General features: G+C 26.8%; 2 protein-coding genes across 4 annotated transcripts in view; both read left to right on the top strand.

Moving 5' to 3' along the window:
- Positions 1 to 6,018: 6,018 nt before the first annotated feature.
- On the top strand, positions 6,019 to 24,937 carry LOC135925298 (hemocyte protein-glutamine gamma-glutamyltransferase-like). Of its 2 annotated transcripts, none has more exons than XM_065460547.1 (19): positions 6,019 to 6,174; positions 6,337 to 6,484; positions 10,450 to 10,592; positions 10,669 to 10,849; positions 11,692 to 11,762; positions 12,227 to 12,425; positions 12,494 to 12,612; positions 12,768 to 12,875; positions 13,352 to 13,526; positions 13,634 to 13,772; positions 14,548 to 14,651; positions 14,792 to 14,960; positions 15,264 to 15,358; positions 15,411 to 15,529; positions 20,680 to 20,785; positions 20,956 to 21,018; positions 21,440 to 21,600; positions 21,967 to 22,106; positions 24,156 to 24,937. In XM_065460547.1, the coding sequence occupies exons 2-19, from the start codon at positions 6,340 to 6,342 to the stop codon at positions 24,295 to 24,297; spliced, it is 2,379 nt and encodes a 792-aa protein (XP_065316619.1). In that variant the 5' UTR covers positions 6,019 to 6,174; positions 6,337 to 6,339; the 3' UTR covers positions 24,298 to 24,937. The 2 variants fall into 2 exon arrangements, with proteins under 2 accessions (XP_065316619.1, XP_065316620.1); XM_065460548.1 differs by having other exon boundaries at positions 6,096 to 6,241.
- LOC135925299 (hemocyte protein-glutamine gamma-glutamyltransferase-like) overlaps positions 13,852 to 25,194 on the top strand; it is a 34,709-nt gene continuing 23,366 nt past the window's right edge. For both annotated transcript variants that reach the window (XM_065460549.1, XM_065460550.1), the window contains exon 1: positions 13,852 to 13,862. The gene's annotated coding sequence lies outside the window, so the exon portion shown is untranslated. The remainder of the gene's footprint in view (positions 13,863 to 25,194) is intronic.

Here is a 25,194-nt window from a genome sequence, read left to right as displayed (position 1 = left end):
AATTATAAAGCATGATGTATATAAATTGGAGTATGAATCGGAGTATAAATTATTATACGAAAACGAAACTTAAATATAGTACAATTTTTTTAAGTATTTAAAATTTTGATATATAAATTTAAAGAATTCCGGGAAAAAAACCCCGGAAAAAAACCCCGGAAAAAAACCCACAGGAAAAAACCCCACAGGAAAAAAACCCCCGGAAACCCCTGGAAAAAAACCTATAGGAAAAAAACCCCCGGAAAAAAACCTCCAGGAAAAAAAACCCCCGGAAAAAAAACCCCGAAATTTTTTTTCGAATTTACTTAAGATCTAATAATATGGGTATATTTTTAATTGGATTGAATAAGGTATAAACAAATTAGTATTTTAGAAAAAAAATATTATAAAATTATAATTTAATAATTAATTTTTTTAGGCCCCAATTCATTACTTAAAGATTACTCATATACCCTCTATAAAAAATGCTTAAACAGGAAAAAATGCTGATGTTCATATTTTCCCAGTAAAATAACCCATGTATTACTTATTTTCGTAAAAACTATTTGCTATAGTAATAAATAAATACAATATCCACCCTTAATTACTATATTAATTAGACTAAATTTGACAAAATTTGCAATAAGATCTGTTTATTTAATCGATAAATCATTATTATATATATCAAATTTAATAATTTAGAATAATAATTATATGGGTTGACATAGAATATTGAAGGAAATCGCCCTCATAAAATCTGGATGGCTTCGTACCCCATCACGGTATTCCTCGCAAAGTTTCTTTAGCCGAATCTGGGTATTGTAACTCTGCGATTTTGTTCTCGGTGTCCAACTACCTACACGCCATCGTTCAAGTTTGGTTTCATCGGCAGAAACCTCGTATTTCATTTTTTAATCAATACTCAGATTGATGGGTGTTTATTCCCAACCAGATTAGAAAAATGATGATTCCAACCTTCGCATTGATTAAAGTGCATTCTTCGTCGGATAGAGTGCTCTCATTCACGTTCCAAGTTTCTGGAGGAAATCACGTGTCTGGGATTGAGAATTGCTTCTTGTGACCTCCCTTGATACTCCAATGATGTAATTTTTATCGAAATAATCAAGAATATCCTTTCCATTGCTCGGAGTAACCGATCTCAGGAATGCAATTGCATTGCCCTTATCACATAAAGGAACAAATGCTAAGCCGTCCATCACGCCACAAAAAAAATCTTAAGGCTTCCTCTGTTCTATATTGGTTTTCCAGACCTAGCTTTTGAATTTTTCTATGGGTATTTGACACAAAGGGTAAAAGTATTCTCTGATTACGATGTGATCCCCTAATAAATATAAATATTTTAACAATAATCTTACCAATGACAGTTTTAACCGCGCTCATAACAGAAATTTCAAAATCTATTTATATATAATGGACCAGGAAATAAATCCCGTTCTTGACATTTAGACTATTACTTCCAATATTTTTTCGTAAGTATTTTGTGTTTTTTTTTGGAGTGTAATAGCTGTTAATGATTCTGGCATTATTAATATTAATTATTGCTAGGTTATACTAAAAAATTAAGTGAAAATTGAGAAGAAAAAAATTGAGAAAAGATCAGAAAAAATAAAGATTAACAATGACTTAAAGCAAAAATGGGAAGAAAAATATAAATTGAGAAGAAAAAAAATTGACAAGAAAATTTTTTTAAAAAATAACGATTTTCTTTTTTTTTTTGATTTTTTTTTCCGTGGGGTTTTTTTTCCATGGGGTTTTTCCAAGGGGTTTTTCCGGGGTAATTTCCATGGGGTCTTTATTCCATGGGTTTTTTTTCGGGGTTTTTTTTCCGGGGTTTTTTTTTCCTTTTACCAAATTTAAATTAAAAAAAAAAATGTTATAGAAAAATAGATTAAAACACAAATATTTTCTTAAGAATTAGCATATACATAAATTTATATAAAAATTCACGAAATGATATATTAAAAAATGGGGGAAAAAAAATATGAGAAGCATATTATAATTTTATAATGTAGAATTTAATAGGTTTAACATTCTATTTTCAGAGGTAGCATTTCTCGGCAATGTTGTAAAACGATTTGATTTAAGCCGATTTTTAAAAAATGGCTAATTCAATATATCATCCAGAAAAAATATTACGCAAGCCTGAAAATTTTTTCTCATAGATGACACGTAGTTTTAGACATATATTAGCGAAATCTAGAGGCTTAGGTAATAATTTTATGGTTAAATAATATTGAGTTAGCCGTTTATTAAAATCGGCTCACATGGAGCCAGTTAACAACACTATTTATATGCTTTCATTTTTGTAAATGGATAAAAATGTTTATTCATTGATTGAAAAATAAATAAATAAATCCAAAAATATATAAAAATTTTAATATATTAGGAAAATAATCTTTAAATGTGTCTGAAACTATACGAAGATCAAACCCTATTTAAACTTTTATAATAGTTTGGTAATGCATCATGGGATACTTTAACATCCTCACAATAATAATCTGCCAATGATTTAGTTTTTTTTTCTCTGACAAGATTGAAAAATAAATTCAGAAGTATTCTGCGATAATAATATTTTTTAGATTTGTAAAGGGTTGCCTCTGTTTAATGAAAATCCTTCATTCATTTTAGAAAAGTATCCAAATGGGGGATAAAGAGATTTATCCTATAGTATTCTGTGACTGACCCTGTATTAATGATGGAATGGTAGACATGCTTTCCTTACGAATCCACTTAGACAAATATTAAATTTATCGAGCTCTTTTGACTCAACAATGACATATATTTTCATAGTCTCAATCAAATCGATGTCATTTATTGAAATATTTTTTTAGTTTTGCAGTGAAAGTTTTAAATGATTCGTGAAATTTTATAATGGTAGATAAATATAACGCCAAGGAAAATGTGAAATTAAATCATAGAATAAATTAGTAGCGTATTTTTTTTTCTGCTGTGAATGTGATAAATAAATGTAAATTGTAGGAATCAATAATATTTAAATATATTTTAGCCACATCTACATTTTTTTGGCTTTGGGTGAGGGGATGATTCCCGCCACTGTGTTTTGCTAAGAGTAAATTGTTTATGCTTGGAAATTCTGTCCACAAATGGCAAAGACGCTTGTACATTTATTGGTGAAAATTTTGAAATTTTTAGTAAATAATATTGTGGCCAAGATCTTGAAACCGTTTTAATAAATCGACTAAATCTAGTCGTTTTACAAATTACCTAATTTTTTAAGATATGAATTCCAAGTATGCCCTCATTTTTAAAGGGTTATAAAATTTACAGGAAACCCATTGGTTTAAATTGGACAAATTTCCGTTTTGAATTTTAAATTATTTATTAAAAAAACAAAAAATCCTGCATTTTTTGAAACGTTTTTAAATTTTGAAGTGACAGAACGGATAAAACTTTTTCTAAAAAGTAAGAATAATTACAATAATATTAAACGATACAAAAATATTTTTAGCACATGGAATGATGATATTACAAAATGATTTGCTAAAATGATTGAACCAGACGAGATAATATGGAACCAAGAACATGCTGACCATAAAAAAACATTCATTGCTATGGAACATTTATCTGTTATTGATTCCAGTATAAATATATAAAAATATTAGCTTAGCCTTGGAACTCTCTGGTTTTTATACCAGAGCTTTATATATAAGGAAAAGATTAAAAATTTTATCAGTTAAATAAGGAGAAACTAAGGGCCTTCGGGCTCCCAAGGTGGCAAGGATGTATACAAATGGAATTATATATTTTATGCAACTGACTGTTCTTGCAATTTAGATGGTGCTTGGCTTATTTAAAACCTGGAAAAGTCCTGAGAGCAGACAGATCAAGTGACCATTCTATTATTTATATTGCTATATCTAAATACTCCACCATCACCCTGCATATGCTCTCACATCTATAAAAATACATGTTTTGTTGATATCTGTTAAGGCTAACAGGTTATTTGAAAACCTATACTTCTTTTAAGATAAATGTAGATATCTTTGCACCTCTTCCTTTCTTTATTTCTGTTAAGTAAATATAGGGCATTCATATTTTTTTTGTTTTAAATTTAGTCGTTTCATATTGAAAAAAATAATAATTAACGCTTCAATTTAAACATATCTGCGTTTTGCGTTTTGAAACGCGGCTTTGAGATGTTCAATTTGTGAGTACTATTAAGCGACAAATATCCGCTTTATCGGTGGAAGAAAAAAAACCCCAGAATATCACGCAAGATTGAGAACATAGGGTGCTTTATCATTATACTAAATGGAAATTGAGCTAAAGCAATTTTTTCTCTATTTTAAAAAACACAATATGAAAATTTAATGAAAAGAAAATGATTTATTCTATATGCCCTGATGGTCAATTAAAAAGCCATCAAATTCTTCTTCAAAAATCATATATCAATTTTTAATATAATTAAAAGTATATTATAATTTCTAAAATTCTTTCAAATTAAAATTTTTGCCAAAATATGATTTTTTTACATATATTTTTCCCCGTTTATATTTATTCATCTTTAATTAATGATTTGTTAAAAACAGGATTTCATAAAAAAAAACATACTATTCATATGAAATCAATCCCACTCAAGTTTGTTAAATTTGTTAGGTCACAATTTTTCAAATAAATTTAAAATATGGAACTTATTTTCACCTTACAAGTTAGTGAGGAAAAAATTAAAAGTTGTTGAAAGCTTCTTTAAAAGTAATTGATTTTTTTTTTTTGGGGGGGGGGGGGGTAAATCTTATGTTTATATTATACAGGAATTCAAAAATGAAATATAATTAGGTTATTTTAAAGCTACCCAGCAAATTTAAAATTTGTTCAAATTGTATTTTTATAAAAATATAAATGAAATTAAGCTCGAAAATCAACAATTCAACTAAAAAAAATTGATAAATTTGACAATACAATTATGGAAATTTGATTTCCAGATTGTATTTATTTTTTAAAATAATTTTCCCCCAAAATTTTCGAAAAATGTTTTTCGTAGAAAAATAGAAAACTCCTGTGCAATTAAATAAATATAATTAATTTCTAACTTGAAAACTCTAGAATATCATTTTTCGAAAAAAATGTTATATTTATGTGACATTCATTTACTTGGTTTTTGTTAATATTTTTCTTCTCTTCTCTTCTCTTCTCTTCTCTCTTCTCTTCTCTTCTCTTCTTCTTCTTCTTCTCTTCTCTTCTCTTCTCTTCTCTTCTCTTCTCTTCTCTTCTCTTCTCTTCTCTTCTCTTCTCTTCTCTTCTCTTCTCTTCTCTTCTCATCTCATCTCATCTCTTCTCTCAAAATATTTTGAGATAAAATTACTTAATGAATCAAAATTCTACTATATTAATAAAAATTAAACATTTCAAAAAAGAAAATTGATAAACCAGTTGTTCCACAGATTTTGTATGAGAAAGATTTAATGGCCATTTCCTAAAAAAAATGTTATAAATTTTATTTGTTATCTAATGAGCATAGAAGGTCAAATATTTAAGTCAAGCAAGGCCAGGTTCGAAAAATTTTATTTACTTCTAAGCCCGACAAGGTAAAGATCAGATTTCTCTTTAAAAAAAACAAATTTGATTTATGGTTCTAAGAGCAATGATTTTTTTTAATATCCCTGTCTTTTCAGCTGAGACTGAACTAATGAAGAGGCTGGCTGCTAGCAGCCATATGGCTGCTCCTAATCCCATCTCTTCATTAGTTCATTCCAGAACCCGCGATGTTAGGATTACTCCTGCACATACTAGGGTTCTGGAATGAACTAATGAAGACATCCCGTTCTTTAGGAATCTATTAATATTGGTTCGACTTCAGAGCCTGAGCCCACCTCTTACTTTTAAACATTTTTATCATTTTTAATGTCAAATCATTTTGGTGACATGATCCAGGATGTAAAATCTGAAGTAGAATATAATTCAAAGTTTATTATAAAAATAACCATAAGTTTTTTTTTAAAAAAATTATTTATTTTTAATTACGAAAAACATAAAAAAAATTTTGTTTCAAAATAAAAATTAAAAAATTAAAAAATTTTGTTAAAAAATTAAAAAATTTTGTTTCAAAATAAAATAATTTTTTTTTTTTTATTAATTTAAGATAAGAATTTATTTTAATCTTTCAAATTCATTTATTAATATAAAGTGAGAAAATATTCTAAGATTTCATCTAAGGTAAAAATAATTAAATAAATAAGTAATTTATGTCACATCGGTCCTAAACCTCTTGACTTTTTCTAAAGTAATAACGGAAATTGAATATTTTATTTAAATTTAAAATGCTTGCATACTTTTAATAATGTGTAATGTTATATTCATATGCGATGGGGGGCAAAGGGAATGTCTAACAATTTCAGAAACGTGGACGAAATACCCTCGAGGAATAATGGCAGGATTGACAGAAATCGGACTTCGAATCGCCACGACTCTGGAAATTTTCCTTCGTTTTCAAATAATCTTGATGACGTAGATAGAACATTTAGAAGTTTTACATGTTTCTTAAAATCCTATTGAACAATAAAATTTAGGAATATCAAATGATAACCCATTTTTCTTTTTCATATAATAAAAATGACCAAAATAAAATCTTATAAAGTGGGTTTTACTAAAATTTAAAGTTTATGCTTAAGTTTTTTTTTTATTCTTTCGAATTAGGCATTTTTCAACCGGCATCTATTGGTTTACTATAGGAATGAAATAACCTTTTAAAATGTTGTTAATTTAAAACTAACCATAAAAGGTGCCAATATTATGAGTACACTTATCTCAAACAATTTTAATTTTAAAATAATTATTATTCAAAACTCTTTTAGATTAAGTATCTAATTAGATATCAAAATAGGAAATAGACAAAAATGCATATATAATCTAAAATCTGTCTCATTTTTTTCCTATTTTTTCTTGTTTTATTTTGTGCCTTTTTATCGGACCGAGCGGTTAAAGAATTTTGAACTATGAGCGAGTGAGCTATTTTTGTTTTATAATTATTTAGGATGTGTTCCAAAATATCAAAAAAATAAATTCACAAACTTTTGAAACTTCGAAAATATAAATAAAAATAAGCTATTTTAAAATGTAAAACTATAAAAAAACATGTCCATAATTGTAGAAAATTTCATAAACTTAGTTCTCTATAAAACTATTTTGTTTTAGGAATCATATTGATCATTTTCTATTTTTTTAAGTATTAAGTTTATAAAAAAAAAATGTTAGATAATTTTTGGTTAAATTTTCATCTGTCTTAGAGATAAAATGTTTACATAAGATTCCAAGAATTTTATAAGCCTGAGAGTTCTTGAGACACTGGGATTTTCTTTTCTAGATTACTAAACTCCTAATGGTTAGTTTTACTTTGCAAAAAAAACTATATTCAATATATGCGGCTTGTAATTTCTTTTTTTTTAAAAAAAAAAAATATTAGGATCACTTATGGAATTTATTATTTTTCCAAAAATATATAATTTTAGGGTTTTGTCGAATATCTAATAAACCTAGTGTCGAAGCCATTAGTTATAAAGATTGGTTTTCATGATAATATCAAAATTTTAAAACGACTTAATTCCATTCTGGTTATCTTAACGAATTTGTATCCATTTCTCCCAGTTTATAAATCTGTATAAGTTCTTTTCGGTTCGTTCCACTTATTTTAGAAATAAGATTTTGGATGTTTGACATCTTATTAATCGAATTAAATTGTTTTTTTAAATTTTAAAATATTAAAATAAAAACCAATTGTTTTTTTTATATTAAATATAATATTTAAAATATATAATCTAAAATATTATTATTATAAAACATGCATAAAGAAATAAATGGTAAGGTGATAGTTTAGTGGGTGTTGTTTTTTTTATTTCAATTTAAGATCAATTATTGAGCGAGTTTTATTAAAAATTATCGGAACATATTCGAATAATATTTAAGTTTCAAATATTCTTAAGAATATTATTTAAAATGTCTTTAAATTTTCTTTATAAATTATTAGAAATTGATATATATAGAATTTTTTTATTTTTAATATACTAATTTTTACATAAATATATCTTTTATAAAATAGAAATTTTACATGCAAAAATTATAATTTTAGCCCCCGTGTCATAACAGCCACCCTCTTGCATAGGTAAAACCTTCATCACGGTATAGCTCATCCTTACCCCGTCCCTTCCCCCAATATCTTCCATTATAATTTGATATTGTGGTAAAAGTAAATATGAGCAGGTAACTTTGATTTTATTGTCGTTATCTTTTTTACTTGTTTTAATTTTTACTTAAAATATTGTTTTCTTTACACTTAAGATATTAACTTTGCGGGAAGATTGGTAAAACAGGGATGAGCTTATTTGAATCCAGAAAATAAAGTTTGAAACAAAAAATATTTTAAGATTTTTTGAAGAAAATTTTGCCTAGAATTTTGAGAAAAAAAATTCAAAAATATTTGATGTAAAATATTCTTATGAATTTTTTAAAATTTTTTTAGAAGAAATTGTTTTATTTTGAAGCCCATTTCCAACTCTTTTTGATTCATAAAAAAATATTATGTTATATTTATCTTATTATTCTAATTTATCATAACTATGTTCATTGCTATTTGCTTTGAGATTGAATATATCCATTGTATATCGGCACTTTAATTATTATTTTTTTTATTATCCTTATCCCAAAACGATAAAACTTTTCTGCAAATATGATTAACTTTATATTCCTTAAGGAATGTTAAAAAAAGGAACGTAAACAAACGGGTGAATAAAGGGCGGGACAACTTTTTTAACCAATGAAAGGGTGGGTATAAGTGGTAAAAATTATTACTTCTATCTATAACATTGATTGATAATATATATTCGCATTTATTATATTTACCTTTCACGTTTCCTCAACGGCTTATTCAGATTTATTTAAATATTCAACATTTTCTGTCTAATCTTCCCTTTAAGAAGGTTCCCTCATGCTTGGATATTCCTACATAAAACATCATTTTCCTCAAATATGGTATTACTACGTGGTATCTAGGTCCAAAATATTTTTCAAATAATTCAAAAAATTTAAGAAACTTTCAAAAATTTTAAAATTTTAATAAAATGGTAGGTTAAATTTTCGAAATTTTCATAAGTTTGTGAATCGAATTTTTGATATTTATTTTCAACAGTCATACATAAATCGTCGAATGTTCCATAGTCAAGTTAGTGACCATTTGATTAATTTATTATAAACAGGTTTGGTGCAGTATATCGGTCATTACTGGTTTTTTTTCAATTTAAATATTTAATAACTTGTTTATTCAAAAAAAAATTTGTTTAAAACCTTTTAAGCCTTTTTTAATATAAATAAGACATAAAAATAAAAAAAATATTAAAAAAAAAATTATTATTTTTATAAAATATATTTTTATTTAAAAAAAACAAAATAATATTATTTGGGTAAAATTGATTGATTATTGGATTTATTCGCGCAGATTAAATTAGAGATAAATTGAATGACGTCACATAATATCTCCAATAACTATGGATTGTTGGGTAAGTTTATTATTGTTCATTAATTGATGAATTTTCAATAGTAAAACATTTTCTTATAAGAGTAGGTTTTTTGTAAACTTTTAACTTTGGAAAATAAAATTTTTTAAATAAAATTTCTCTATTTATGGAAATAACTCGTATCTTTTCTATTTAAAAAAAATATTGAGGAAAAAAGTAAATATTGGAAAATAAAATTCACATTTTGAGTTTGTATAAGTAACAAAAAAAAATAAAGGATAATTTATAATTAAATAAAATACTTTAAATATCTTGTATAAGAGTGGCAGAGATTGATTATCAATCAATGTATATTCCATTCGGTAAGAGTAAAAATTACTAATAAAGCATTTATATTTTATCAGTTCTAATCTGAGTTAGGAGAATAATCTAAAAAAAAAATCAGAATATAATTTTTAATATGAGTCAAATAATGAAAGCAGGTCATTTTATCAGCCTATTTCTACGCTATGAAGTATAAAATGTAAAACCAAAAACATAACCCTTTTTAATAAAATTAATTTAATTTTAATTTAAAAATAAAAAAAGATTCATTTTAAAAATTATTTCCATTTTTTAAAGCCAGGTAAGCTAAAATACAAATTATATCTTAAAATACAAATTTTTTTTTTTCAAATGAGAAAATTCGTAAAATATTTTCACGATTGTTTTGTATGGAGCGAGACGGGTTAATGTTTTATTTATCATATATTTTTTTTACATATTTAAGTACATTTCCTTTTTAATTTAGTTATTTATATCAGAAACTCAGCTGTTTATATATATATAATCCCTTTTAATAATTGTTCTCAGATTTTATTAGTGTTCTAACATAATGAGCAACATAATAAAATATCTCAAATGAAAAACTTAAGCTAAAATGGAAATTAAAATAAAAATTATTTCATATAAAATTTATACTTTTTTAAAAAAAAAAATAATAAAGGAGATTTCAGATGGCCTAATGATATAGCCCATGATAATGCTAATGCGAATAGAAGGGCAGACTTCAATCCAAACAAACCGGAAGTAAATAATGCTGCAAGAGATTTTGATGCAAATCGTACCCCGCCACAAGGAATAAATGATGTGAAAATGAAAAAAATATATATAAAAATTGATGGACAAATAATACAAATCAATTCAATATGAACTTTATTTACAGATAACCAACGTAGACCTATCAGTGAAAACTAACACTGATTTGCACAGAACTTCCAAATACGATATAGTTAGGAGAGAAGAAGTATTGGTAGTTAGGCGGGGACAATCATTCACGATTCAAATTTCTTTCAAGGAGAATTTCGACCCCAAACTGCACGAGATCAAATTCGTCTTCGATCTAGGTATGATTTATTTTTTTGATTTTCACATGTTATTTGGCATATAAACAATGTCGATGAAATTATTTAGTTTCTAATTTTTATGTTGCGCAATAATACCCGAAACCTGAGAGCATTTTTTTTTATTTTAAATATTTAATATTTTTATAACTTGAAACTAATTGTTATTATTAAATGTCTCGCCTAATATTTTAATCAGAAAAATATTATGTAAGCCTGAAGATTTTACACATAGATAGCCCAAAGGTTTTAACATTATATTAATAAAATCTAGACTCTTAGTTTAAAAATCGTCAAATCGCGCCGTTTTATAAATCTATTAAATCCCTTTAGTAATTTTATCCATGAGTTAGCCTATCAGCCTATTTACTATTTAATAAATGTATTTTTTTTCATGTTATTCATTATTTCCACATTTTCTATAATATTTAGTTATTATTTTAAAATATTATAAAACTTGTATGATGAATCCCCACCCCTTCTTAATTATAACCCATTTCATTTTTCTCCCGACAAAATTCAACCTCTATAATTGAGAAATTTATGGTTATAGATTTGTAGAGTAGTTAAATATATGCTTATTTCCAAATTGAAGAGTCTAGACTGCAACCTAAAGTCCATATTTTATTCTATTTATTAGACTTAGAATTGGATAATTGGGTTATAATAATAAGACTCCAAATATAAATTAAAATTATGAAAATTCGATAATTAAATTATATTATATTTTGATTAATTAATATAATATAGTTATGAATTTATTACTATTTTTTTTAACGTATATTTCCTACTTATTTTTTATTCACATTCTAACCAATATGATATAAATTTATTTTCCTCTAAAGGGCCAAGTGCCAACGTAATCAATGGAACAAAACAGGTGATTGAGGTAGAAGATGAGACGTTACCCGTAAAGGTTACTATAAAAAAAAATGATAAAACATTTTGATATATGTATATTATAATGTCGTTGTAAAATATATTAATGTAACTTTATTTGAAAATATCACTTCCGTTCCAAATATTAAAATTAAGGATAATCTTAGTGTTTTCATTTAAATTCAAATCTACAGAGCAATAATGCTAAAAATATGCGTTAATAGTTTATTTAATAAGAATTCTTACCTACTGATTCATTTCTAAAACTCGTAAAATTTTTAAATGCACAATTTGTGCTATTGTTTTAAATTATAATGAACTTGGAACTAAGTTAGGTCTAAACAATTCAGCAATGAATATTTTTTTAGAAATTTATTTTTGTGATTTTTGTTTAATAATACGATTACCCTCAGAATTTGGCTAAAAGTTTTATTTTCTTTCTTTCTTTCTTTCTTTCTTAAAATTTTATATTTTTATTTTTATAAAACTTATCTATAAAAGCATTGGGGATGCCGAAAAAAAGCTATCCAAGGAAACCGGGTTTGGGTGGAGTGTTTGGCAGCCCCAAATACTGCAATAGGCATGTGGAGACTTTCGATCGTGTCTGCATCTGTAGCCGATGCTACCAATTTTGATAGGAGAGAAATAGTTTTTAAAATAAAGAAACCTATCTTCATTCTGTTCAATCCTTGGTGCAAAGGTAACAAAAATTAAATAAATGAATTTATAAATCTTTTAAAACTTTTTGATATTATACATTTCTGATAGCGGATTCGGTGTTTTTTGACGATGATGAATGGCGTAAGGAATGCGTGATGAGAGATGTGGGCAAAATTTGGATGGGAACATCGAAAGACATTCACTCACGTATGTGGAGTTATGGACAGGTAGATTCTAACTTTTCCAGTTCATTGAACAGCTAATGTTATTGGCCGTTTATTCATTTTATTATTTTTATTATGACATTAATTTAGTTATGAAAAAAGTAAATAAAGTTTGGTTGGAATAGAATATCTGTAAATAAAATTTTCATTCGATTTAGTACGAAGAGAATGTATTAAGCTGCGCTTTTTTGGCTCTCGATATGACTAAAATGCCTCAGCAACGCAGAAATAATCCAATAGAAGTGTGCAGAGCTATATCAGCGATAGTAATAATTATTTAAATTACACATCCTATTAAATATGATTTTTTTTAAACGTTAGGTTTTATTTTTGACACTATACTTTAAATTTAAAATTTTTTTATATATATTTAGCGATATTACTTCCCCGTAAGTTGTGAAATGGAACTAAGATTTAGGGTTTTTTTTTAATTGTAATACATAATTATTAATTTTTAGAAAATGAAGTTACAAAAAAAAGTATAAAAAACACCATTGAATAAAATTTTCGTTTTTTACATAGCATCATTTTAAAATGTTGATAATCATAATAATTTATATTTTGAGAGCTCTTTTCATGCTATTGAAAAATTTTAATTAATTTTCTAAGACATCTCGATAACATCATCATGTGATCCAATGATTGGAAACATATTGATATACAGTAAAAGTTGACTTAAACGTCATCCATATTTGTATAATATATTGATATTTTTATTTTGTATAATAATTATTTTCCTCAGGTGAATTCTTTAGACGATAGGGGTATTCTGGAAGGCAATTGGTCTGGAAGTTATAAAAAAGGGGTCAATCCCACTGATTGGCAAGGTTCGACACAAATAATGCAAAAATACTACAAGACTAGGAATTCGGTCAAATATGGTCAGTGTTGGGTCTTCGCCGGAGTGACCACCACAAGTTTATTTTTTATTGTTTAAGAAGGGAAAGCTGGAGAAAGAAGATACGATAAAGGATAGGATATAACAAATAATATAATCTCTGTTAAAAAAATATGTGCATTAAAGTTCTAAGAGCCCTTGGAATACCATGTAGAACCATCACCAATTTTAATAGTGCCCACGATACAAATTTGAACCTTTCCGTTGATGAAATTTACAATGAAAAGATGGAGATTCGGGAAGAAATTAGCACTGATTCTATATGGTAATTTATGTGTTTCTTTTTCAAAACCATATTTATAATCTTAAAATATTTTATGAGAATGTGAGAATAATAAATTTTTTTTAAAAGAAAAAATTTAAAACCATAATATTTTACTGCAAAATAGGAATAACTATAATTGTATTATATTGTGGTAGACTATTTTCTTTTAACCTATTTGTTTACAAATTTTTCTCTTCTCCTTCCTCAAAAATTATAAAAAATATTTAATTGATGTTTATTGATACATAGGCGAGCACGGTCATGTTAGGGGAAAGAGGGAGATGGGGGTATTTCCATAAATTTTACTGGAGACTTTTATATTAACTCATTGTATTGACTATGTTGCATTTTTTATAAAATAATTTTTTTTTTCACTTTTATTTACTGAAAATATTTTAAATGATTTTTTATAGTGATAAATTGTATAATTTTTTTCAGATGAGGATTCGCGCTTTCATTAGCCTAAGATAAAATTTATAACAAGTAAATTCCCTGAAAGAGTAATATATATAAATCGCAGTCAGGTTGGGATTTGTACGCGGTAGCCTTGGCTAATTAAATATGTCGTTCTAATATTTAAAAATTTCTATAAACAAAGTTTGGATAATAATTTATATAATCATAAATATCACAAAACAAATCAAAACATACATCACCCCCCCCCCCAACCCCTCCCCTTTCTGTATTGATAAATAGTTAACCAGGTAACCTGATTGAGAAAGCAAATTAATTAGTTTCAAAAATGGTGTATAATATATTATTACACAAAATTTAGGAATTTTCATGTTTGGAATGAATGCTGGATGACAAGACCAGACCTGCCTTCTGGTTATGGAGGTTGGCAATTGTTGGATTCTACCCCTCAAGAGAAAAGCGAAAGTAATATTTACCTTGTGTGGATAAATAACATCTTTTTTATAAAAGCATTTTAAAAAAATAATTAAAATTAAGGTACGAATCATAGAAAATATGAATAAAATATTTTACCATGTTAATAAGTTATGATTACCATTATAAAGACATACATAGATGTGGCCCAGTGTCTATAAAAGCTATTAGAAACGGAAACGTAGGCTTGCAATACGACACTGGTTTCGCGTTTGCGGAAGTAAATGCTGATGTTGTCTCTTGGATTCTCAAGGGAAGGAACAACAGAAAGCCAATTTTTTTGAATAGGGATGAACACAGGTTATTTTTAAATTTAACTTCTATTTACATTTATTTTATCTTATATTTTACTCCTTTTCTTTTTTTCCTTTTTTTCGTAAACTTCTCCAGTTTTGTTTTATGCATATATGTTTTTATTATTTTAGGAACAATGAATGATACATTTTATATTGTAATTAACTAGTGGGAATAATTGATGAACCCTCTTTCGGAATTATTTTATTTTGTAAGTTGTATTATTAGTTAAATATAGAATACAATATAGTAATAGTATGTAACTGTAGCCTCTTATAGTAATAAATAATATCAACGTTTATTAAATAGGATTGGTCAATCAATCAGCTGCACCAAACCAAATTCCATTTCCAATATGGATGATGATCGACACGATATAACAAACGATTATAAACCAGAAGAGAGTAAGATATTAATTGAATATGTTGAATCATTCATTTATTTGAATATTTTTAGAAACTGGAGAGAATAAGGCTTCGGTTTTGAACGCACTTAACGTATCAAAGAGTCCTACCCTGCTCTCCTACGGAAGTTCTGATAAAGATGTTGAATTCACCCTAGTGGATTTAGTCAATGTAAATATATTGAGTATTTTAAATAAATTTTCTAAAAATTACAATGTATGATATTTGAAATCCAACAATTTAGCAATTATTAAATATATAAATTTATAGACATCTAGATAATATTATAGATAGTTGGAAGACAACTGGTTATTATTACTATTTTAAAATTATTATATTATAAAAGTAGAAATAGAAGATGTGATCATGTTATTATAAGAACACTTTTATTCATTAGACTTATCATATAGATTGCTCAACGATTAAAATTGTGTCTTTAAAATAATAGCCATTTGCAAAAGAACAACCTTTATTTAAAAAGTCTTTAACGATCTTACCATTAAATATTTTAATGTATTATAAAAAAAAATTTTATTTAAATTGCATATAAATATAAATCGCAAGATATAAAATTTTTCAAAAAGACATAATATATTTATAATCAGAGTTGTTAAGCGGCGCTCCCCTTTTTCAAAATTTTAAAAATCAGGAGCGGGAGCGGGAATTAGCTCCTTTTAGGGCTGTAGAGGAGGAATGCCTCTCCAGCGTTCTTTTAAATTTAATGTGTAAATTAAATGAATTTTTAAATATTAATAAATCTATTTATTTATTATTTAATATTCAATAAAAATGAAATTTTATTTGAATATTAATTAATGCAATATTAAATGTTGCTTTTCATCTAATCAGTTAAAATATTAAACATCAAGTATTTCTTTCTTTTTATCATGAAAATTTCTTGAAAAATCTTGTCAGTCATATTAATATTCATTTTATAGATATATGATGATATATAGATCCAGACATCATAGCAAAATCGAATTAAAAAATAAATTATATATTTAAATAACTTATTTGCAGATTTTCAAATGTGTTTTTTTTCTCTTTAGCTTTCACCTTTTCTGGTGGTAAGCTCATCAATATCTCTTATGTTATTCACTATCTCTTATATCTTATTTATACTTCTTCGTATTGGCTCTAACTTTATGGCCCCATTGAAGTTTTGGCCTTCCTCCTTTACGTTTACCCATCACTTCCAAACTCTCAACCTTATTTCCTATGTAGTTCATAGGTCTTCAGATTGTATGCCCATACCATCTAAGTCTGTATCCATTATCTTAGTTTTAATGGGTGGTACCTTTAAACTTCCTAGTATTCTTGTACTTCGCACCTAATCCTTTCTTGTTACCCCAGAAATCATTCTCAGCATTCTCATCTTCATAGTTTGTAGACTTCACTCGTCTGATTCTTTGGTTGCCCATGTTTCCAAACTATATAGAATAGTTGGTTGTACTATGGAACTGTAAATTTTTCCCTTCAATTTGTATGGGATTCTTTTGTCAAAGAGCTCTATAGATATAGATTTCCACTTTAACCAACCTTGATTAATTTTAATCTAGGTCCTTTCTCTATTATGCCGTTTGTTTGTATAGTAAAGCACAAATATTTGTAGCTTTAAATTGCCGATATATGCCATTCATTTATATCAATGCTCTCTGTTTCATCTACTCCTATCACCATATACTCCGTCTTTTCTCTATTTACTTTAGTCCGTGCTTTTCTAGGATATAAATCCAGCTCACTAATCTTTCTTTCATTTCATCCTTGGATTTAGCAAGTATCACAATATCATCTGCAAATGTCATATTCCACGGGACTGTTTGTGGTATTTACTGTGCTAATACATCTATTACTGTTATGAAGAGAAGTGGGTTAGCCGACCCTTAATGAACTCCCTCGGCTTTTGTGAATCCTGTTGAAGTACCAGTTGTGCTACGAACTATTATGTATGACCCATATATATATCCTGTATTATTCCTATATATTTTTCGGGAATCTTTTTGTTGCGAAGCGCCCACCAGATATGTTTTCTTGGGATTCTATCGAAGGCCTTTTCTAGATCAAGAAAGTCCATGTGTAGCTTTTTGTTCTTTTCCCTATTTTTCACTCATTTGCCTAACTGCGTGGATAGCATCAATTGTTGATCTTCCAGGCATAGAGCAAAACTGAATCTCTCTTATTTCGATTATGTCTCATAGCCTTTTTTCTATTATTTTTCGTAGAGTTAAATAGAGTGACATTATTTTTATGCCCCTGTAATTTTGACAATTGTGTGGATCCCCTTTATTTCTGAAGATAGGAACTAGATAGCTCTGCCTCCATTTTTGAGTATCTCTTCATTTCCAAGTATTTTATTGTACAGATTTGTGAGAAGATGTATTCCATCATATCCTAGTGCTTTAAGGCTTTTTTGTTGTTTTTCATTTGCTTGAGATATGTGATTATTTCTTGTTCTTTTATTAGTTGTATAAGGTTTTGACATGGGGAGTGTTCATCTAGATGTAGTATGTGGGGATTAAAGTTGAGGAGCTCCTGAAAATATTCTTTATTTTTGATTACTTTCGGAGCTCCGTTTATATCCCTAGAATTCTTTTCTCGCTGTTTGGCTAATCGGTATATCTTTATTTATCTAGTTCTTCATACATGTCTTCGTATGCCATAGCTTAGGCCCTAGACACCGCCTTTGTAGCTATTCTCTTAGATTTTTTGTAATTTGTCTTGTCATCTGGATTTTTTGATTTGTAACATATTTTATATAGGGCTTTTTTCTGCTTTGGTTTGTACCTCTTCATTCCACCACCATAGTTCTTTGTATGATTTGTTGCCTCCCCTTGTCAAGCCTAATGTCGATTTGGCAGTGTCCATTAATCTGGATGAATGTCCACATTTTTTACTGACTTTGAGGAATCTATTGTTTCAATGTTTGCATTGATTGCAAAGGCATCTGTCATTGATTTTAATCTACCCTATTGTTGCATTGTTCAAGTTTTATCTTATTTTAAGTGGATTTAGCGGTAATATCTTCTCCTGGGATGACTTTGCAGTCTATTACATCTTTTAATCTTCTGCAAGAGATGAACATGTAATCTATCTGGGTTTTCCTTATACCACTCATATGTTATTAATGACTGTCCTTTTTCTTATAGTATGTGTTTTTTAAGGCAAGGTCAAAGGCTTCCGCAAATTTCAGTACATGCTCTCCTTCATCATTTCTTTCTCCATATCCAAAACCACCATGATGCCTTTTGTAGCTATCTCTTGCTTTCCCCACATGCATTTAAGTCACCACCTACTATGAGTAGGTTATCCTTAGGGATTTCCATTACAGCTTCTCTCTTCTTCCTTGCAACCCGTTTGAGGAGCATATACTGAAAGGATGTTTAATATTGATTGACCAATGCAGAGTTTTCATTAGTCTATCAGAGATCCTGTTAACTTCTACTAAGAAGGTTAGATCTTGACTGAGGATTATAGTACAATTTATACCCAAGAGTCTTCTGACCTTTCTCTTGTATGCATGCTATATATCAACTTTTCTCTTGTTCAACATTGATGCCAATTATCTCGTCTTACCTTTAAGTGTACCAATATTCAAACTTGCTAACCTGCCTTCTTTGCTTTGACCTTTATTTTACTTTTCACAGGATGGAGGTCTACACCCTGCGCGTCGCTTGGAGGAAACGCCCTAGCTTTCATATTCATATTTTCTTTTGTGTCCTTAATTTTTGTTTATTGGATAAGAATCCCTAGCACCATGCTGTCCAAAGTCATTGACCTGGGTGTCGTCTCTAAGCTCCGAAATTCATCTTACCATATGTCTTTACACATCAGTCATCAAAGAAAAACCCGAAAATTTTTACGTTTCTTATCAGGATCGAACCTGCGACCTTTGTTTCCAAGCCTACATCATAACCCACTAGGCCACTCTGTTTAGATGAAAATATAATTGCTGCTATTATCCATCCTGCATTCAAATTAAATTGCGAATTTCACGGGAACCCTGCTATGATTTGGAGAATTTTTTTGGATTCCATGAAATTGATCATCAGGAAGATAATATATTGGACAAATATTTTTTAAATGATGTTATCAAAATTACTATTTTTGATAAATTTCTTGAATTAAAAAATATTTTATAAAATAGAATACCCCGCTTCCCTCTAGTGCTCCTGTTGAGCGCCTGTTTAAAATTGCTAAACAAGTTTTAGGGTAGAAGAGTGTATGTTTGTTAGATTCAAATTTAGAAAAGTTATTACTTTTAAAAGTTAATAAAAGATTAGAAATATTTTGTTGTTCATTATAGAGACATGAGTATTTTTTTCGGTTTAAAAAATTCTATTGTAACTGCTTGTGTCCTCTTACTTAAAAGAGCTTTATTGTTATTTGGTAACCTAAATAATTTAAAAAAATATAATATTGATTCATAGCCACATCCTATTCTATAAAATAATTATTAAAAATAAACAAAATTAAAAACTAGAATTTCTTTATTAAAAAATAGTGAAAAAATAATATTTATTGAAATTATAGAATTATATTTTTGTTTATGATATTTTACAAGTCATATTTAACTTAATTTTTATTATATAAAGATTGTTAAAGGTTTAAAAAATTTCTGAATGTAATTATTTGTAAAAACAAAAAATACATAAATAAATGCTTATACATGCGAAAAAGATACACCCTTATCTGAACAAAAAACTTTTACAATATTTTAGATTTATGTCATTTTATAATAAATAATATATATTCATATTCTATTGTAAATTAGCTATTTTATTATAAAAAAATATATAAATTCAATTTTTTAAAATTTTCCATCTGTGCAAATTTTTTTGTTACTTTATTTTCTTATTATATATTATTAATATAAATTGTTTAATATATATATATTTAATTTTCTATACATTCATTAAAGTATGAATTTTAACAAAATATCTTTTAAAAAAATGTTGTTTCTAGAAATTTATATTTATATGCGATTTAAAATAAAAAAAATTCATAAATACATGAAATATTTAACGTTAAAATTATTATAAACCTAGACATATTAAAATAATGGTTGTCATTTTGCAAATGGCTGCCAAATTAAAGACCATAAAACATTATAAAATTGAGCGTTGAACAGTCTATATTAATATAAGTCTATGAATATTATCAAATGCATAATTAATAATGTTATATTTATGGAAAGGTTTGATTTTGCTTACAAGAAAATAGGGTTTACTTGGCCTGTAATTGATATTTAAATAGATTTCCACCTTATGTCTAAAAAGAATTTTTATTAATATATATACATGATAAATAATATTATAAATTAGGTTAACCTAGGTGAAAATTTAGCTATCATCTTGAAAATGTTGAATTTAACGAATTCTCAACGAACTTTGACAATCTCTTTACATCTATATTCCATTTATTATACTGGTATAAATAAAATATTCATGAATTATTTTCTTTCTTCTCTTTTCTTATATTATTGATTTAAAAGTTAATTTTTTATTGATTTAAAAGTTAATTTTTATTGATTTGAAAGTAAATTTTTATTGATTTAAATTTTTAATGAATAAAATATTAATAATTTATTGCATATTCAGGTATTATACATGAAAAGATTAAATCATCTCAATTTGAAAATGTATCTCTAAATGGAAGAGAAAGTTTACATCATTTTAATTATGTTTTTCTTTCTATACATTATTATACCTTATTTATAAAAATTTATTATATTATATTCTTCTAATTTTCAAATATTATTTTGAAATTTCTAAAAAAAAATTTAGATTATTATCAGGGACCTAAATTATTTAATAAGACATTATTAAACAAAATAATTCTAGAATACGTTCTTGTAAAAATATTTCAAAAGTCTCTGAAAGTTCCATACTTATAATCTATTAATTGTAGAAGAAAAAAAATCATATTTTTCTGTAATTTTATAGGATATAATATCCTTCCCAATTTATCTCAAAATTTCCTTTTCTCTAGATAAGCCAATATTTATTTATCGTTAAAGGAATTGTATGATGATTTTTTATTTCGAAAAACCTTATCGATTGAAATTTTATTTATTATTTTAAGGTAGAGATATTAAAATGGAAATACCAGCCGAAGATTACCTGGATCTTGTGAAGGATGGATGCAATTTTCACGTGACATGTATGGCAATTGTTAGTGAGACCAATCAAGTCTTTTCAAGCGTCGATGATTTCATCATTTCTATGCCGACCATTAATATCAAGGTTTTCATAGTTATAATAGAGTCACCTGTTTATTATAGAGTAGGGAAAAGTAAATCATTATGTAAATTATTATATTTAAAAGATTTAATCAGTTTATACTCACTTAAAAGATTATATTTTCGAAATTTCACATCATGATTTTAGGGGAAAAAGCACTAATTTATAATAAATTTTGGAAGTTTTTTCGAATCGAAATATAGAGGTATCTATAGGTAAAAATACCTAAGTTTGAATCAATTTCAACATAAATAGAATTAATAATTATATTAAAAAAAATGATACATTTATTTGCTTAAAAATGCAATTTAAGGATCTTTAAATATTCTAACATCGAGATTTAAATAATCAATAAATATATTTATCTAGGTAGAAAATCTGCCTTTGAAATTGAATAAACAGTCCTCTATAAAAGCTAGCTTTGTTAATCCCCTCAAAAAAACTCTCAGAAATTCTAAATGGATATTAGAGGGACCTGGAATCAACAAGCCTAAAGTGATTGCTAGCAGGTTGTAATAAACGCTGACTTTTTTACGTCTTTGTTCTATATTACCTTCTAAATTTAAGTTCCCTTATATATAATATAGTGTATTTATTAGCACCGGCTAACACATTCTTCAATTTCATTACTCTAATTCATATGACATTGGGTTTTCAATACCAAATTATATAATTTACTTTTAAGTATCTGGATCATATTCGTATCCTATAAGGCCCGTAGTCACTTCATTGATCGAGGAGAGTGTTATTTGGATGCCAATATTTTTTTTTTTTATTAGACAAATTCCGAGATAAAGTTTTAGAGCCAAAGTTATTTTTAAGCCTCAGCCTTCTCCTGCCTTTTCGCTTCTTAACTACGGGCTGGTAACATATAACACTCTTCTGGCTTCTCCATTCTACTCAGCCCGCAGTGATACAGTTTCTTTTCCTCTATCATCCAATTATAATGTGAATCCTAAATAATTATAAACTTCTTTAATTTAAGCGTCCATTCTACAATGTTTATTATTATGATGACTTTTACTAAGTCATTAATTATATTCTATTTTATCTCCTTTACTCTTAAAGCATAACCTTCTACATTTTCCATCGGTTTTATTTAGTGATTGCATTCATTATCACATAAGATTTAAGACTTATTCACCTAAGATAGAAATCTTGTATATCTTGTTTCCCATATCGTGTTCATATACTCATATGATAGATCTATATAATTTTATATAATTTACTTCTAAACTTCACCATGTCAATTATCAAGAAATTTTATCAAAGGCCACTTGAGATCAAATAACAAAGCCCACATAGAACCACATAGAATATTTCTCATTCTTTTCTTTCTAATTTTTTAATGAATAGTAGTTCCAACAAATGGCATAAATGGTTGACTTCTTAGGTAACAGTTTGTTTTTGTCAATTTTATCTTAAGCAATTGTTTTTCATTGATTATCTCACATTAGCTAGATGCCTTTATAATTTATACATTCTTGTAAATATTTCCTTTACATTTGTAAATAGGGAGTAGGTAAATATTTATCAATTGTCTGAAATCATTTTATTAAATAGATTTTTTAGGGAAGAATATAATTTCTTATCCAAGTGCTTAACTCCCGTAGGAATGCCATTCGGATCCCTGTATATAATAACCATCATTTTAATGAAAGTGTCAATTATATCTTAGTCATTTTTTGGTTCGTGTTATATTTATTCTTTCCACCTCTCCACTATATAAGTTTCATTTATGACTACACTTTTCCATCTTTATTTATTTTTATCAAGCTGGTATCTGTTATATCATTCACATTTCTAGCCCTTTTTGTCACGCAATTTTAAATATTTGATTATCCTCCCTTTGTCTTGTGTTTCAAATATTCTGTATATAGATTACATTTCAATTTTTTTTTTATTTGGCCACATAGTTTTAATGCAATAAGGTATAACTTTACTCTGAAGACTTCCGCTTTGACAAATAAAAATTTAGTTGGTGTTCGGAGTAGGTACGGATTTAAAGTCTGGTCAGAGATTTGGGTCGGACTAGGATAGGTTTATGGAAAGCTATTTTCTCTATGTTACAGTTAAAAAAACTTAATATTATAGGATCGAGTTCGATAAAGTACTAAACCATAACCTTACCCTAGTGAGGCTCTAGAAAAGAATGACTATATCTGGCTTAAATATAACTAAATTATAAACCTGGGCATAGATAAGAAATAACTTCTTTTTTTACAAAACTCGGGTTGATTATTTTTAAAAAATAAATTTAAATTATTTACAATTCATATGCAGTTTTAATTTTTTAAATTTTTTAAAAATTTAACGGATAAAAATATTTTAAATGCAGACCTGGCCATGCTAAAAAAAATTAAAATCTGGCTGAGTTAGAAATATGGAATACAGTGCAGGTCAATGATTTTTTATGCGAATGTAGTTTTTAAAAGCCTGTAATAATTTTCGTGGTATAATTACTTTATAGAATCCCCATCTTTATTGGTATTAAATACTATATATGACAAATTTTGTATTTTTATAAAGTATGTACTAAATAAACAAAACTATAATAGAGATATTCCAGGATCAAGTCTAGCTATGTTGGAAGCTAATATAACCCCTCGAGACACTGGGAATAAGACCATATTGGTTAGTTTTAGTTCATCAGATTTGAATGATATCGAGGGTTACCTACATGTCAGCGTTATACAATGAATAATAATTTGGAGTAGGCTTATGAATTAAATGCCGACTTATTTTTTTAATATAATATTTTTATCGGATCGAGAGATACGAATTATTTATATATTCATCAAAATGAATTAAGTTCCTCGATACCATATATTATGCCTCTTATATAATTTAATTTTTTTTCCCACTTTTCAAATGTTGTAAAACCAAAAAAATTATTTATGTGATCAAAAAATTTTGATAATGTTTACAAATTTTATTTCACAAAAAATCATTTTTTCAAAGATACTTATTTTAATACATTTGATATATATAATCCAATTTACAATGCAATTAATAATCAATTACTTATTTAATATATTTATTACAATATTTTCATTTAATTTTGCTATTTCTTAAATAAAATGACAAATATATCACATTATATTATCTATCTAAATAATATTCATATATTTATCCATATATTTTACGATTTCGATAATATTGCATTTTACAGGGTAAAGAAAAATTTATATTCCTTCCAAAGCCAAATTTTACAAATATTTTTATTCTTATAAGTCATTTTTTAAGCACCATTATTTTTATAATAAAATATTATAAATTTAAATAAAATTTTAAGTAATTATAATTTGCAATATTAAATAATAATCATGTTCGACTGCGACGCCTGGAGTTAATAGTAGCTTGGGTATATTTTTTTGGGTCTGTAACGTTTAAATTTTTAAATAGAAAAGTATTTGTGTAATTATCTATTTTGTTCTTTATCTAAGAATGCTGTGGGACTCCAGTTGATTTGAATTCTCGGAGATTCTTAATTGATAATTTTTATACTTACTTTTGTACCACATAGTTGCATAAAGATTAATATTATTATTCGGCTAAGCCGAATCGGATAGAACAGAGCTGAGATGACTTAAATTT

This window comes from Gordionus sp. m RMFG-2023, chromosome 2 (assembly GCF_954871325.1).
Source record: "Gordionus sp. m RMFG-2023 chromosome 2, tfGorSpeb1-WG-v2, whole genome shotgun sequence".
NCBI lineage: Eukaryota > Metazoa > Nematomorpha > Gordioida > Chordodea > Parachordodidae > Gordionus > Gordionus sp. m RMFG-2023.
The sequence above is the reverse complement of the archived record's forward strand: the minus strand, read 5'-3'. Positions and strand labels throughout refer to the sequence as shown.

Coding starts and splice junctions, on each gene's coding strand:
- LOC135925298 (XM_065460547.1), top strand. CDS start 6,340: ATGTCTAACAATTTCAGAAACGTGGACGAAATACCCTCGAGGAATAAT. Junction 13,773..14,547: donor ATTAGCACTGATTCTATATG/GTAATTTATGTG, acceptor CACAAAATTTAG/GAATTTTCATGTTTGGAATG. Junction 21,019..21,439: donor ATCTCTAAATGGAAGAGAAA/GTTTACATCATT, acceptor TATTATTTTAAG/GTAGAGATATTAAAATGGAA.